The following is an 11,952-nucleotide window of genomic DNA, read 5'->3' as shown; positions in this document are numbered from 1 at the left end:
ACTATAAATCAAACAATTTTAGATTTAAATCAAACAGTTTATGTGTGTTCAAGTTTAATTTATAAATTTTGTTTATAAAATCTTAAATAAAAAAAAAACAAAATTACTTATTATATGACTAGCCATTACTTCTTGTAGTATAAAAAATATAAATTATATAAATATACTATTAAATCAAATAATTGGTTTAAGTGTAATCAAGCTTTTTTTTTTCTTTATTAAAAATTACTTAAAAAAATCTATCCATAATCTTTTATAAGTCTAGCCTTTACTTCTGTCAGTTTAAAAAATATAACTCAAATAAATGTAAAAATAAATCATACTATTGGTTTATGTTTATTCAAGTTATATTTTATTTGTTTGTTTATAAACTTAAAACTACAAAAACTATCCATAATATTTATATAAGGCCTGGACAGTAATTTATTTTTCATTTAATTGCAGCAACTTAATTGCAGCAACATCTAAATACTACACATAATTTTGATGACATCACATCAAAAATTGAATGCAGCAATTCTACACATAAAATAGTGCCCATAAAATAGTACACATAAAAAGTCCTACCGGCAAATATTTACTAACTACATTTTAAGTTTATAAGTTAACAAACCAAACTTTTTTATACCAGTTATCAAATTTTAAAAGGCACAGTAATATGCCTAAAAGTAGCTTGTACCATATTAAAATATTTAAAAATATTTAACTTTTTTTTACAAATCTTTCATCTAGTTTACTTAAATAAATTGGCCAATTTATGCTTTATCTTTAAAGAATATTAAGCTGATGATATCTTTAAAAACAAATACAAGGTTTACCAAAACACAAGGTAATAAGATACAAGACCAGAAACTATAGCCAAAAATAGTTTATAGTTTTTTTTTTTTTTTTCCAAGCATTAGTTACAACAACAGCATATAAAAACAGATGGAAATATTTTAAATTTTAGAAGTTTTAAGTTTTTTAAGTAGAAATCAGCATTGATCTTGGATATTGAACATTAAACATGGAATGTGTTTGTTAAGTTATACTGAAACTGGTTTATTTGAGTCAATAAATGTTCATATGTTATTAAGGCTTTATTATTTTAAAGCATGTGAATAAATATAAATTTTTTTGTAACAATAAAATTCATGATAAGCTTTTTCAAAAAAATTTCAAAAAAGTTTTCTTAACCTTAATTTCCTAAAACAACATTGTTATTCGAAGGAGTTAACTTTAATTCAATGAATACGCAAAATTTTTTTTTTTGCTTTTGATAAAATATAAACAACATTTTGAAAGTTATGAGCATTCGGCAGGGCATTCAGCAGCAATTGGTGTGCTTATGCGGTGTTTTAAACACGTTTGACTTAAGAGCGCTGATGTTTTCTACTTAAGTTTTAAGACATTTATTAGACTTCATGATCATGTGTGTTTGACTTGGTATTAGTATAGTGGTATGTTGTTATGAAACATCTTTATGTTTTTTGAGTTCATATAGTAAAAGATTAGTTTTCATTAAATTTGTTTATTGATCTAAATGTTTTTTGATATACCATTTTTATTCCCCTTTACCAATAAACACTTCTCTGTTGAGACAATGATGACTATGAGTGGCCTGAACTCTTGGAATCTTCTAATAGGATTTAGACGCCTTATCATTTCAAAAATGCAGCGACAAAAAACTTTAGCTTATTACTGAACAATTTTTTAACGGTTTTAAAATTTTGACAATAAAAGTTGCGGTTATTTTTTATTTTGCGACATTTTACTATGATAGTAGTAAGAAAATTGTGTAAAAAACTTTCTTTTTTCAAACAGCAATTTTAAAATTATATTGTAGGAGTGGTTTATTGAGTTTTATTAAAAGAGATACTTGATGTTAGCAACGTTTTGTAAAACTACTATATGATTTGTGCGATTATTTTTACTTATACTTTAATATATGCCTTTTTAGTGCTTAGGTGCACAATTTGCTAACAAGAAGAATATTTCTACCTTATATGCACAATGTATGTTGCAACTAACATAAGTCGCATTGGGGCGCAGTATTTCGATTCTAAAAAGCACAATCTTTTCAGTCAAGTGCACATGGTTTTTTGAAGATGTTGCAATTTACATAAGTCGTCAGGGGACGCAGTATTTTAGTGCAAAATTGCAACTTATCAATTCGCCAAGAGAGCGCAATTATAACTTTTGTTATGCATAGAAACGTAAAATAAAAACCGCGAAAGAATTTAGAGTTACAACCGCATAATAGTTGTTCTCGATAACGTCTGAGTTTTTAGTTGATAACCAAATTTTCTTATGTGTTTACTTTTACTAGTTTATTGCGTTGATCTGCTTATAGAATGTTCTAAAGTATAAATTGTACCTTTTGTTAAAGTATAAATGGTACTGAAGTTCCAAAAACATGTTTATATGAGTTTTCATTTATCTTAGTCGTAAGTGGTAAGTCATTTTCTACTTTTTATTACTCGTTTCAAGTTTAAGTATAAATCTGTGTTAGAATTTTTCCCGTTGAAAGCAATCAAAAATAAACTTCCATTAAATTTAGCAGTCGTCGTTTGTCAAATAAATTGTTGCTTTTTTATCTTTTTGAACGTTGTTTGAAGCAAATAATTATTTTTCGTTTTTTAAGCACAGCTTTTAAGCACACCTAACACCTTGCTACTGCTTAAAAATAAGTATTTTTTGTATAAGTACGACGATGGACATAAGAAATTAATCAATGTGGAAAACCATCTAGAAGACAGAGCCGAAAAATTACCTAAAATAATAAGATCGTTGTGCATGTCAATAAAGATTGACGTTTCACAACCACCGTAGAAGAAGAGGCCGGATGAGAAGAGGCCGGGAGAGAAGAAACCAGAGGAGAATGATTAAGAACTATGGAGTATTTCTAATGTTTATTTTTAGTTTATATGTTTTATTTTATCTTAATTTGCGTATAGTATGTAATTTTTTATACGAAAAGTATCTGTTTCTTACTTTTTTGATCCGCACTTTTAACACTTATGTAAAAGTTTAGAGTTAAGTAGGATTTAACCGATTTAAACAGTTTTAACTAGGCTTAATTCACTTGTTTGAAAAACTAAAGTGAAATAGTGTAACAAAATCAACAACTAATTTTTGATTTTAAAGCGTGTGAATAGATTTAGAATTTTTTTTTAACATTAAAATCAATGATAAGCTTTCTCGAAACGACTTTCTTATTTTCTAAAAACATGTTGTTATTCGAAGAAGTTATTTTATTTTCAATGAATACGTATGAAAAAAAAAGTTTTTTTGCTTTTGGTATAAAATGAACAATATTTTGAAAATTATAAGCATTCGGCACGGCATTCAGCAGCAACTTATGTGCTAATGTTGTGCTTTAAACACATTAGAATTAATAATTAATGTTTTCTAATTAAGTTCTAGTACATTTTTTAGTATTTCATGATCGTGTGTGTTTAACTGTAGTTTTAGTATAGTGTGATGTAGTTATAATGTATCTTTGTGTTTTTTTACTTCATGTAAATAAAGATTAGTTATCATTTAAGTTGTTTATCAATCTTAAATGTCTTTTAATATACACTTTCTTTTCCCTATTACCCATAAACCCTTCTCTATTGAGATAAAATGATATACCATAATTGTTGTTTTTATAAACTGTATGTTTTTACAAAAGTTTTATGTTAGTTTTGTGTTTTAGTTATGCAACAAACAGCATAATTTTCACGTTTTAAACCGAAAGTTTACATTTGCTAATATACTTGCGTAATAAAATAAGTCTAAATTGCTATCAGTTTTCTCGAAAAAGTTTTACTGAATGTTTATTAAAAAATAAAACTTTAAAACACTTTTCATATTTTTCATATTATTCATATTAAAATGTTTTCATTTTTTGTTCAATTCACTTAAAACTGCACATGAAACTATTTGTGACGTATTGAAATATACTTTATATAAAAAATAAATAAATTAGCTCTTAAAAATTTGTTTCAATTAAAAGGAACAAAATGTGATTTGTCTATTTCTTATTTAAACGAGCTAATTAGCAAAATAAATTAGCTAAAAATATCTTGAAACTAATAGCAGGAAAAAAACTGAACTACAACACAAGTCAGCAGCTTTTTTTCTAAAAAAGCAAATTTAGCTGTGCTCGAGAGCTGTAAATACTTTAAATAATACTGTTGAGGTTATTTTACCTTAAGCTAACTAAAAATTAAATTATATGTAACACAGCGTTGGTATTAACAGTATAAAAGTTCATATATTCATACAATGTACCGATTCTAGTATTATTAAATGCTAGTTTTTAGGATTTTCAAGTCAAGGGTTGCATGCTGTAACTATCACACTAGAAGTTAAAAATAGTTTTAAAATGATATATCTTAAAACTTTTGTTACAAAAACTTTTAGAAAAACAATTTAACACTAATTTTCATTCTGTGTTATTATATGTATTGTTGTTGTTTTTTTTTTTTTGCAATTTAATAATCAAAGCCGATGAAAACAAAGTTTTTTGGAAATGAGTTAACTTTGAATGCTTTATTTAAGCCGAAGATTGCAAAAATTTATAAAATTTATCTAACTGGTATTTAAAAAATGCATGAAAATTCAGTTAAGCTTTTTTGCAACTAACACAGTTGCATTATTTAAGGGATGTATTAAATAGCTCAGACTTGTATAATTTAAACTGTTTTTTTTTTGTAACAATCATAAAAGTAATTTGATAAGTACCATAAAATTTATAGAGGAAATTTCATAAAAGTATTTCAACTCTAAGTTAGGTTCTATAGTTTTATAAATTACATTCTTCGTGTCTACTATTTATATTCGTATTTGACGTTTAATACAAAAGCTTTCTTGAAAAGCTATTATAGTTGCATACATTTCAAATTGTTTAAAGATTTCAATGACTGTTTAATCGGATATCTAACTTCTTTTAAGATAAGTTAAAAACGTTTAAATTATTTTAACAGCTTTCTGAATTTTATAGACAATTAATAAATACAGTTAAGATCATTTGCGGTTATGTTTTATGATAAAAAATAAAGTAACTTTGATTTTTTTAATAATTGTAATGTTTTTTGAAAATTTTTTTTTTTTACAAATGTTTTATGTATTAGTCTTTGTTTTGTTAGTAATGCAAGAAAACAACAGAGTTTTAAACAAAAAATATGCTTTTATTATAGATTTTAGAAGTTGCCCAACCAAATATGTCTGAATTGCTAATAGGTTTTCATAAAATTAAACAAACATTTCAATTGGTACTTTTTAAATATATAGTTGCACAAGAAATAATTTTTGCCGTTATGAAATTGTTTTTACAAAAATAGGTTGTTAGTATAATTAGGCATCAATTAAATGGTTCAAGTTTAACAAGCTAAAAGCTTGCATACAAACACATCTACAAGTTAATCAAAAAAAAAGTTAGAATAAATACGCATTTTAAAACAAACTTGTTAAGTATACAGATTGTTATACATTATTCGTATTTTCTCTCAAAAAAAAAGTTGCTTTTATGAATCAGGTGTTGCTAAAACTTTGTTTAATGTTCTACTATAGACTTAAAGGTAGAGCGTATTGAAATTAGTTATGAAAATAAAACAACTTAAATTGTATCAATATTAAATTATAGAATTAAAAATATTTTAATAACTTTGTTAATACTTTGCAAGTGTGTTAAAGAATCAATTACATAAAAGTACGGGAAAGTAACCTTAAAGTATTAAAAGTTTTAAATGTATAAACTGATATCAATACATCAACAAAATTTTGTTATATTTTTAATAAATCAAACTACAGCCGAATATTTGGTAAAAATAAATTAATTTTTTGGATTAAGTCTGAAATTTCAAGTCTGAAAGAATGATTATGCATATATATTGAAAGTAAATGAACACGTTTTTATTTTAATTTTTAATGCTAAAAAAAACAAAGAATGCTTGGAGTGCGGGTTTATTGAAATTAGTCTCAATACGATTCAACATAACAATTTAATACAACAAATTTTAATGTCAATAAGGCAACAAAAATTCTTTTATAAAGTAAATATCAACAATAACTAAATAATCTTTTCAAAAGGCTTCCACAGATTCAACTTTCAACTACGTTGCTGAGTTGTTCATTTTGTTTAATCTTTTCGGTTATCACCTTTCACATCTTTCTTGCAACTCTATTCTTGTGATGTTTTTGCATTCTTCATTTTTCTCAGATTCACTTCCTGACGTAGTACCATCACTTTCAGAAAAGAAAAATTTAACATCTTCACGATTTCTAAAAAGTGGATTATTAATCGTGTTCGATAATTTTTCACAATGCTCAGTTTTAACAGATTCAAAAGAACTGTCACAATATTCAGGATTCAGAGAGGTTATACGAAAATCTTCATCTGAACCAGCTTTTAAATCTTCAATTGCAACTTTTTTGGCATCTTCAGGTTTGATTCGTGATGCTTTTTCAGTTTTAGAAGGAATAATTTTGTCAGAAGCTTCAGTATTCGTAGCTTCATTTTTTGTGGTTTCAACTACAACTTTTTCGACATTTTTGTATTTAAAGGTGGAACTTTATCAGAATTGGAAAAGATGAAATAAGAAGGATTAAACTTTCTGTAGAACTTAGAGGATTTGCTACTTCAGTGTCTGACGTGTCACCTTTAACAACTTTATACCCAGAAAAAGTCGCCATATCTAGAAATTTCTCTATTTTTTCGAAATATCCAAATTTCACTTTACTTTGTGCAGTATGTTCAAGTAAACGGAAGATCTTCAGAGTTTCCTGGAACTTTATATTGTGTAGGAAATTCAGCTAACGGAAGATCTTCAGAGTTTTCTGAAACTTTACTTTGTGCAGGAAATTCGGGTAACGGAAGATCTTCAGAGTTTCCTGGAACTTTACATTGCGCAGGAAATTCGGGTAACGGAAGATCTTCAGAGTTTTCTGGAACTTTACATTGTGTAGGAATTCGGGTAACGGAAGATCTTCGGAGTTTCAGAAACTTTACATTGTGTAGGAAATTCGGGTAACGAACGATCTTCAGAGTTTTTAGAAACTTTACATTGTGTAGGAAATTCGGGTAACGGAAGATCTTCAGAGTTTTTAGTAAGTTTAAACTGTGTAGTAGGCTCAGGTAACGGAATACCTTCAGAGTTTTCAGGAACTTTACATTGCGCAGGAAATTCGGGTAACGGAAGATCTTCAGAGTTTTCTGGAACTTTACATTGTGTAGGAAATGCAGGTAACGGAAGATCTTCAGAGTTTTCAGAAACTTTATAATGTGCAGGAGTTTCAGGTAACGGAAGATCTTCAGAATTTTCAGAAGCTTTACATTTTGCAGGATGTTCAGGTAACGGAAGATCTTCCAAAATCTCAAGTACTTCCGATTTAATAGGAAATTCGGACATTTTGAGTACGTCTGATATTTTAAGAACTACAGAATCTTTAGGTGAGATTTTAGAAATTATAGACAGGTCAGTTTTCTTTCCTTTTGGTAATTTTTTAAATTTCAAGACAATTATTTTACACAGTCTCCAGCAAAAACCTACCAACACCAGAGCAGCTATAGCATAGAAAACTGCCGTAGGATTGTTAATTGCAAAATTTAACAAGTTTATTATATAACTCGAGCAACTGACACAATGTTTGGTGAAAATCCACACCATGTTGAAGGATGAAAAACTACCTGCTATACAAATAACCCAACTGTAATGTTCATTGAATTTTGCGAAAATAACAATATCTACGCAGCTCCACGCAAAAGTTCCCGCCAAAATAGAAACCCCACATGAAATCAACCAACGAGATTTGACAATACTCCACAGGTCGCAACAGATTTTGTAATGACGTCATAATGACTGTATAACAAGTAAATTGCGACAAAAGCTATAAATTGGTCGGTAAACTTCCACAGCAAATAGACTGCTCCAACCATTATAAAGTAGTACAGAGTTTGGGTGACACATTTGATTTTTTCCAACAACTTCTCAGGGTTGAAACAGTAATCGCAGGTTGTGTCTACTAAGTTATGGAGCTGATCTCTGACAGTGTCTTTCTCCAACTTGTGGAGCAACATTTGCTGCATGTTAATAGAAGATTGAAGTATGTAATCGAATAGATTACTGGTTTTCCACGTCGTGAAGATGAAAGTGCACCATGGAACAATTGAACAGAGGTAAGTTAACATGTTCAGTTAATTTTATTTACTATGAAACAGCTGTATAAAATATGTCAAAATAAAAACAGAGTTAAAACTAAAACAAATATATTTGTTTTATAGTTTTTTTTTATTTATATTGTCATAAAAAGTTTTACCGTTTTCTTCTAAAAGTTAAAGTAGCCTTTAAGTTGTAGTTTAAGTTTATTAAATAATCAAACTTGGGCTGTTTAGTTCAAATCAGTTAATTTAAAAATATATTTTACTTAAAATAATATAAAAAATATGGTTTCAGACACATTGTACTTCATAGTAGCTTATATAAAAGTTAAGCACTGCAGACTAGTGAAACATATTACATAACTATATTGCAACTTTTGAAGTATAATATAATTAACATTTTAAAACAGTCTAAAGGAACTTGAAAAAATTAAAATTTTTTGTTTACTTGTTAAGTCAAATTAACCAATGAATTTTTCAATAATACTTTAATTTATTACAATTGTAGTTAGATAAGTTACTAACAATTTACCTTATGTGAAAGTTCTTTTATATAAAAAACAAGTTAGTCAGGGTAAATTATGGGTAGCCATGATAGAAAACAACATTTTCAGACTGATTTAACTTTTTACTGGACTATTTAGTAAAATTTAATAAACTTGATATAAAAATTATATAACTTTTTCTAAACTAAACTTTTGTTTACGATTCTCTTTTTTTTTTTTTGCTAGTTATATACCCACCACAGTTGCCAGAATTTTTCTGCTATTTTTGCCCTCATTCAACTTGTATTGGAAAATTGACATATACAAATTTTTAACCGTTAAGTATCGCCCAAGAGCTAAGTTTGGCTTTTTTGAATTTCAGTAAATGAATTAGTCTACAACTAAAACACTATACTATAGTGCTATTCTTATTAATTTTCAGTTTACGGAAAATAACTTCTTTATACTGAAATACTAAAAGAATAACTCTTGCAAACTTATAGTACAAATTCTGGTATCATTCTTTAGCTGATTTGAAAGTTGCTTGCAGTTTTTTGTTCATACTTAAAATTTTCAAATGCAGAAGTCTATCAGTTAGGTTCGTGTTTTTTGAGTTCGCACAGTCGCTTAAATTTGCAAAATTTGAGTTCGCACTGCTGTTTAAGTTTGGATTTTAAATTTAAAATATTTACTTAGTATGTAACTTTTTCAATTTTAAGTTAAGTAAATTTGAGTTTAACATAAGCTTCAAAATATTATTTTTAATTGTGTAATTTTTTTCTAATGTTTTTAAATAAATATATAAAAACTTTAAAAAAAACAAAACGTAAAACTTTTAAATGTACTTTAGGTTCTAATCAAGGAAATAAATTTAATTCAAAACTTAAATTTTATATTTCTGTAAACTCAGTCTCAAAATAACAGTAATAAACACTTTTTTTTGAAGAAAAGTAAATTATAAGATTGTTTTTCAATTTTTACTAAAAGACGATTATTTTAAAAATTTTTAAATGAAATTGTACTTAATGTTTAGACTATGATTTTTTTTTTAAATTTACAGTAACTTCAAAATATGTAACCTTTTTGTAATAAATGTTGGTTTAAATTTTAACGATAACAATGGATAAAAGCATTTTTTATTATTAATAGATTAATTAATAAAATACAGTAATTAAGTATTGAACTCTAATATTTATATAGCTTTAGACTTTTACACTGAACACAAAGTGAAATTTAGTAAGTGTATTTAAAAAAAAGGTTATTTATCAGTTTTATAATAAATATTATAAAAAAAAACTCTTTAGTTTATTTAGTTTGCATATATTCCTACAGTGAACAGGGTTTTTGAATAACCTTAGAAAAACAAATGATATCATTTCTAATAATTGAACGTGTACAAATACGGTGCATTTACATATAGGATACAGAAAACTTTTAAATGTAAAAAAAATCATTAGTTTAAAGTTTAGTTTTTAAAGCTAATTTAAGTTTTTTTTCCAATATTTGAAATATATTAAGTTATTTGTTGAATAAATTTGTGATAAATTAGCTAAAAAGAATATATTAAAAACTAAAGCTTTATTATAGTCAACATATAAAAATTACAAACAATAAAAACAAATAAACACAAAAGCAATTGCAGAAATTATAAAATTGCAGAAATTGTAAATAGTTCACTGTCTAAAATCCAGCAAAACTATTTACATAACTAAAAAACACCTTAAAAAACATCTTATAAACCAGTGCTTCTGAACAAGCATGTCAATGCGCGGCTGGATTTTGGATAAACTGTGACGGAGACAAGCAGATAAGGTTGGAGTCAGCATACAGTCCCTTTGCTTCGTTTTAATGTTTGTTACATGCGAAAAGCTGGACTTGCAAAGATAAGTGGTGGTGAATGGTAAAGAAATTTTACTGCACGCTTTGCTAAGACGGGGTACTCTGTAATTGCACATATCCAAAAACCTAAAAGCTCCTTTCCTTTGAAACTCAATTTTAAATTACTATCTTAAGATAGTTGCAGCAATCCGTTTTCTGTATCTGTAGGAAGATTCACTTCTTCTGAAGCAATATCACACATAAAAGGAATCAAAATCCATAAATTTCCGATGCAAATATCTTCAGGAAAATATTGTTTAAATTTTATAGACAAAAGATCAAGGTGGTTGTATATTTCGTCAGAGAAGTTGAATTCTATGCATTTTTCATGGGCCTCATCAAACCGGTGAAACATCGCAAAACTACCATTGCCAACCTTTTTCTTCCAAAAGTTAATTCCATTTTTAAACGCCTCAATCTTGTCTGTCATGACAAAAATGGAATTTTGCTTCCCTTGCATGCTTAAGTTCAAAGCGTTCAATTCTTCGATAATATCGGTGAGATAAGCTAGTCTGGCCAAAAAAACATCATCTTCAAATAACTTCACTAATTCTGAGCCTTCATCTTTAAGAAAGGTGAACACCTGCTTCTTTAATTCAACGACACGAACCAGTGTCCGCCCCTTCGACAACCAGCAAACTTCGTTGTGATAAAGAAGTCGCAGATGGTCAGCATCTAAACTTTCACAAAGTTCTTTGAATCATCTGGCCTTTGTGTCACTTTTCTTTATAAAATTAACAGTTTTAATCGACGCTGAGAGAACTTCTTGTAAACAAGAAGGAAGATATTTTGTTGCCAAATTTTCTCTATGTAAAAAACAATGTATCCATTTAGCTTCAACTGCTTTATCCTTCATTTTCCTCACTACACCATTTTTGGACCCAGTCATAGACGCTGCACCGTCAGTGCAAATGCCGACACATTTATTCAACTCTAAACCCTTGCTGATGAAATAATTTTCGACACATTTCATTATTTCAACAGAAGTTGTTTTTGTGGGTAATTCTCCACAAAATAATATATCTTTGTTGAATCCTTCCTGCCCACAATATCTTACAAAAACGAGTAACAAGGCTTTGCCGCTTACGTCAGTAGACTCGTCTAGTTGCTCAGCATAAAATAGGTTTATGACAACTTTTATGTGTTCCATTTTTTTTGAAGTTTTATGATTTATTTTTTTTTTTTTTTCAAATTTATTTCTTAAATTTCGAAAGGCTTTGCGGAACCCCTGAGAGGCGTCGCGGAACCCTAAGGTTCCGCGGAACCCCATTTCAGAAGCACTGTTATAAACAGTAAAACTTATTTTACAATAACTTTACAATATAAAACACCTAGAAGAACTTATTTCAAATTTTATGCTGGTCTTTTAATCTTTTTTGTTCATCATAATAATGAAAAACAAATGGATTAAAGCTATGAGAATTAAATTGCTTCTATTGGTACTTCTTAAAACTAAATTATAAA

The 11,952-nt window shown here is 27.6% G+C and overlaps 1 protein-coding gene across 1 annotated transcript; it reads right to left on the bottom strand.

Annotated features, from left to right (window-relative positions):
• Window positions 1-11,188: 11,188 nt before the first annotated feature.
• LOC145847096 (SCAN domain-containing protein 3-like) lies at window positions 11,189-11,638 on the bottom strand. Its single transcript, XM_082953510.1, has one exon. It carries the CDS (start codon window positions 11,636-11,638, stop codon window positions 11,189-11,191), a length of 450 nt encoding a protein of 149 aa, XP_082809636.1.
• Window positions 11,639-11,952: the final 314 nt, after the last annotated feature.

Source organism: Thalia democratica, unplaced genomic scaffold, assembly GCF_965202585.1.
Source record: "Thalia democratica unplaced genomic scaffold, ktThaDemo2.hap1.1 HAP1_SCAFFOLD_809, whole genome shotgun sequence".
Classification (NCBI taxonomy): domain Eukaryota; kingdom Metazoa; phylum Chordata; class Thaliacea; order Salpida; family Salpidae; genus Thalia; species Thalia democratica.
The sequence above is the reverse complement of the archived record's forward strand: the minus strand, read 5'-3'. Positions and strand labels throughout refer to the sequence as shown.